Below are 5,292 nucleotides of genomic sequence, written 5' to 3' on the forward strand. Positions count from 1 at the left end.
AGCTAAACGTTTTTTCATATATTTTTTATTAATATGTAGCTTGCGTCTAGCCTTGCAACATTTTAAACCAGTTTCGTGCAGTCTTCTTTTAATTCTTTTTGTTGAAATATTTAGTTGCAATGTTTCTGCAATACTTCTCGAGGCGATTGTTGGATCCTGTCTACATTTTCGAACAATTCGGCGATCTTCTTTTACCGTCGTACAACATATGCGTTCATGGCCACTTAAATTCTCCACAGTATTATGTATTCAATATTTTTTATAAATTTTTTCTCCAGCATCTTTCGATACACTGTACTTCCGCGCAATTTCACAGTAACTTAATTTATTACGGCAGTCCGAAACAATTCAAGAAATTTCTTCCGTTTTTGCTATTTTGATATTTTTTCAAGCGTGATGTTACTTTTATAAAACTTGAATAAGTACTAACATATTTATTTAGGGCTTCTGCAGGTAAGCGCTATAAAAGCATAGTGTTTGTAAACATCTAGCGCTCTGCCACGACATTGTAACAAGTGTCCACTTATTTTCGTCTCTCGAAAAATAGCTGACTAATTCGTAAAATAATTGAATTCTCTATTCAAAAATGTAAATATTATTCTTCAATTATGTACTAAATAATGCATATACTATAAAGTATTTGATGTATGTCAACATCAAATTGATGTATGAAAATTGATGTATGTAACAATAATATTAATTAGATTAAACTTTGCCCTGACCTACTACTTGTCCACCTATTTTTGTCCTCAATTGTATCTGTAATCTGCAAAATAGATATTTTGTTGTTTTGCAAATTACTACGTGGGTATTTTTCCATGTTATTAAAAATTACATGAATTAAATTAAAAATATGGTTATGAGAATAATATTATAGATACCAATATGGTTCATATTTAAATATGCTTGAAATAGATATCTTTAATAAGCAATTCGTATATTACAAAAGTAGGTACGAACTATTGCACGTGTTCCATGAGAAGTTCCCTGGAAAGCATTAGAGGCAATACTTCCCAGGGGACTTCTCATAGAACATGCATTACATTAACTTTTATGCAAAAATGTCTATTTTATGTGTATTAAATAGATAATTTAAGAAATACTAGTGCAGTATATTATTAAATACTATTATAATACCCGACATATCAACATGATTAATCAATATTACGAAACAGAACAGATAAAATATACACATATGTATCAGTACTGTTAATACTATACTATTATTAAAAGTTGTATGTTCGTAATTACACATAAATAATATTATTATAATTGAATTAAATTAAATTACAATACAAACAGCTTCCATAAAATGAAAATATCAACAAAATTTTTTTTTTATAAATAAAATTAAATAAAATAGAAAATAAAATTAACATTGAATATAATAACAGATACGTTCAAAATTGCTCTCTCTCTCTCTGGGTTTTTATTTTTCTTTATTTGTTTATTATGTAAAAATAATATATGTATTCGTGATACGAGGAATTATAGAATACTAAAACCCCGTGTAACTACGGGAAATCGATCTAACTTACGATAGCGTCAGGAATGGCGTCGGTTACAGAAGGCAGACGTGCTGCAAATTTCAGTTTAACCACTAATTATGGCAGGTAAATAGACATGTATACATAAAACATTAAAATCGATAATCAATTGATTAAATAATAATAAAATGTAAAGTGTGACACGAATATGTATTACAATAATATTTAAAGGAGAGAAATTATTTAAAAATTTGTGATTACTCATGCTTTTCTTTCAAATTTTATTTTCACAGAATATCAACGAGTGGGACGGATAAAGTAAAAGTTACGTTTTGCACAGACGTAGACAAGTCCGTGATAGTACATAATTTTGAAAAAAGGGGATGGGTCCAAGTTGGTCCAGATGATGACTGGAATTTTTATTGGTAAAAGAAAAAATGAATATACCGTATTAAGCAACCAGTATCATTATTCGGCTATTACTATTATTACTGCTATAGGGCGGCCACTCAATCGTGCAGAAGTATATTCAGCGTGGAAACTGGATACAGGATGGACGACAGACAGTTAAACATTTACCTAATGCTATATAATAAATGTCTATGAAATTACATCTCCCAAAAATAACCCTGTTGCTTTTTAGAATGATCAATCACTTTCCGAATCACTACGAACTGACACGAAAGGATCTTCTGGTGAAGAATATAAAACGCTACCGGAAGGATTTAGAGCGGGAAGGAAATCCGCTCGCAGAGAGGGGAGACGGTGGAAAATATCTTTATCTTGACTTTATCCCCGTCACATTTGTCTTGCCAGCAGGCAAAGTACAATTGCAATCGATATTTATCTGTTTTACATTTCGATCAAAACACTTAACTGCCTGTGTTCATTTATAGACTATAATATGTTCGTGGAGGAGTACCGGAAGTCGCCACAAAGTACGTGGATCATGAAACCGTGTGGAAAGTCGCAGGGCGCAGGAATATTTCTCATCAACAAATTGAGTAAATTGAAAAGATGGTCTCGCGAGGCTAAAAATCCGTTTAATCCGAATTTAACGAAGGAATCATACGTTATATCTAGGTATATCGATTTTTTTTAAGAAAATATTGTTAAATTTAATGATAATAAATATTGTTAAAAATAAATGTCAAATATACAGGTACATCGACAATCCTCTCCTAATCGGAGGAAAAAAGTTTGATCTTCGATTGTACGTTCTTATTACGTCCTTTCGTCCTTTGAAAGCGTACTTGTTCAAACTAGGATTTTGCCGTTTTTGCACTGTCAAATATGATACCAGTATACAGGAATTGGACAATATGTATGTGCATTTGACGAATGTATCAGTGCAGAAACATGGCGTGAGTACAATTTTTAAATTATCTTATTCTTTTTTTAAAAATTAATAATAATAATGTTTATTATTATTCACGGATTAAACCCTTTAATGCAAAGAATAGAAGAATAAGACAAAACAATTTACAAATCCAATACACCAATACTCCAATACATAGACCTCCAAATCTATGGTTTTTTAACGAATTAGGATTTATTGCAGCAAAAACATGCTAATATTCTGATATCCTCACTTAATTGCAACAAATGACAATTAAAAAAATAGAGACCAAAGTAACTGATTAAATTATTTAACAACAGATAACACTGACAAGGCTCTCCAATATTCTATTGTCTTATAGTCGCGTATTTTATATTATGTCAGTTGATCTTACTATTGTGAAAAAATATCTTCGTTCCAGGAGGAATACAACAGCAAACATGGTGGAAAATTGAGCGTGCACAATTTGAGACTATACTTGGAGAGTACACGTGGAAAAACAGTCACAGAAAAATTATTCGCAAATATCACCTGGTGCATTGTGCATTCTCTGAAGGCAGTAGCTCCAGTCATGGCAAATGATCGACACTGCTTCGAATGTTACGGCTACGATATCATTATCGACAACGAGCTCAAACCGTGGCTCATAGAGGTTCGATAATCATTTCATCATCTTTTACGTTACTGTATGAGCCTGGCCATTTCAGGCCAATTCGATCACTTTTGTATTTGGATGTCAAGGATTTTAGTTATATTGAAATATGTATTGTAGTCCATCTGCAATTAGGAGGAGGATTTAAGCAATCATTTTTATAATTTTGAAACTATTTAAGAAATACAAGCCCCCAGAACTTACATTTTTCGTTGACTTTTACGAAAATTGCTTTCACATTTGAATTTATACTAATATTATAATTTATATATAATATCCGAAACTATTAAAGATATGAAATTTGAACACATTTTTTTTTCAAGATTGCACTGTACCCAGATTCAGGTATTTTGGTACTACTAGTTTAGCAACACTTAGTCGCCCGCACCGATTGCTTTAGTGTAATCCGAGTACACTGCGATCTTTGCCATCGTATTTTAATTGCACTTTTTTAACCGAGTGTCAAATTTGCAAAACAGAAATATTTTTATTTCTTTTTAATTAAAATCTTTTTCAGAACATTTATTCAAATGATCAAGATATGCGTATCCTTTAAGATCAACAAAAAGAAAGGTAAGTTTGTGTTTTCAATAGTTTCGAAGATATATGTAAATTCAAATGTGAAGGCAGTTTACATAAAAATCGGTAAAAACTGTAATGTTCGAAAGCTTGTATTTGTTAAATAATTTCAAAATTATAAAGACGATGACACTTCCCCTAATTGCACATGGTCTACAACATATTTCAATGTAATCAGAATCCCTGACATCGAGGTGCAAAAATGATCGAGATAGCGTGGAATGGTCTGTATCCTTGTTGCTGAAAGCATTTGAGCGTGACCCACCATGGACATATCCAACGTAAAGTGTCATTAGCCACAAAACATAGCCATTTCAGTTTCAAGTTACGTTCAGAAAGTCTGTTTGTTTGGAGCAAGGGTGTGAATGCCGTGAAAAGCTACTCAAGGGTCGGCCGTGGAAGAGCAACTACTTGAAACTTGATTCGATCATATGAACAGACTTGAGAATACAAACTCTGCCTCATCAGTTTTGTCAATTTAAGAAAAACGTCAATTTTTGTAATATGTCTAGGTGAATGCCTCTCCATCGTTGACCTCTACTACAGCAAACGATCGAATCCTAAAGTACAAATTGATAGACAATATCATTTCGATCGTTGTGCCTCCGGATGGTGTGCCAGAGTAGGTTATTTTGCTTTTATCTAAAGACAAATTTAGACTTTCTACGTTGGATTTACATCGCGAAAGATTCATCCACAGTAAAAGGTGTAGAAATTGTTTTCATCTGCATTTCATCCAAAGTGAACTGTGCACGCAGTATGTAGGGCCGGTCACTTTTGATGAAATACATGGACGATTAATTCGTAGTAAAACGATAGTGACAAATCTATTTGAAAACTAATGAAATGAATTACACAACTATTGAACTGTTGTAAATACTCCAGCTTTCATCTTTCACATTCACAGTAAATGAATCATCCGCGATGCATATCCAAAATGAAAACATTTAAATTCGCCTTAACGAATTTTTTTTATTCCCATGAAATAGCATTAAAGATTGCATTTTTTAGTGTAAGATGGAACAAATGCCCGCATTCAGAAGCCTTGGGCAATTTCGAACTCCTTCTAGACGAGGAACTGTGCGCTCAGGAAGACAAAGAATGTTCCTCTGGCAAATGTCGAAACTCCTCTAGTAAATGGAAATAAATGATTCGTTTGCTTTTGCATTGATACATACCGCTTTTACGTTTAGAACGATTCTATGGAACATTGCCTCATCGAGAGGGTGTGCAGA

The 5,292-nt window shown here is 32.6% G+C and overlaps 1 protein-coding gene across 1 annotated transcript; it reads left to right on the forward strand.

Moving 5' to 3' along the window:
* The first annotated feature begins 1,551 nt into the window (after positions 1-1,551).
* On the forward strand, positions 1,552-5,286 carry Ttll1b (Tubulin tyrosine ligase-like 1B). The gene is made up of 9 exons (XM_076375680.1): positions 1,552-1,613; positions 1,781-1,912; positions 1,988-2,053; positions 2,131-2,306; positions 2,384-2,570; positions 2,650-2,851; positions 3,248-3,478; positions 4,570-4,679; positions 5,069-5,286. The coding sequence occupies exons 1-9, from the start codon at positions 1,552-1,554 to the stop codon at positions 5,202-5,204; spliced, it is 1,302 nt and encodes a 433-aa protein (XP_076231795.1). The 3' UTR covers positions 5,205-5,286.
* The last annotated feature ends 6 nt before the right edge of the window (positions 5,287-5,292 follow it).

The sequence above is a fragment of the Calliopsis andreniformis genome, chromosome 3, assembly GCF_051401765.1.
Source record: "Calliopsis andreniformis isolate RMS-2024a chromosome 3, iyCalAndr_principal, whole genome shotgun sequence".
Lineage (NCBI taxonomy): Eukaryota > Metazoa > Arthropoda > Insecta > Hymenoptera > Andrenidae > Calliopsis > Calliopsis andreniformis.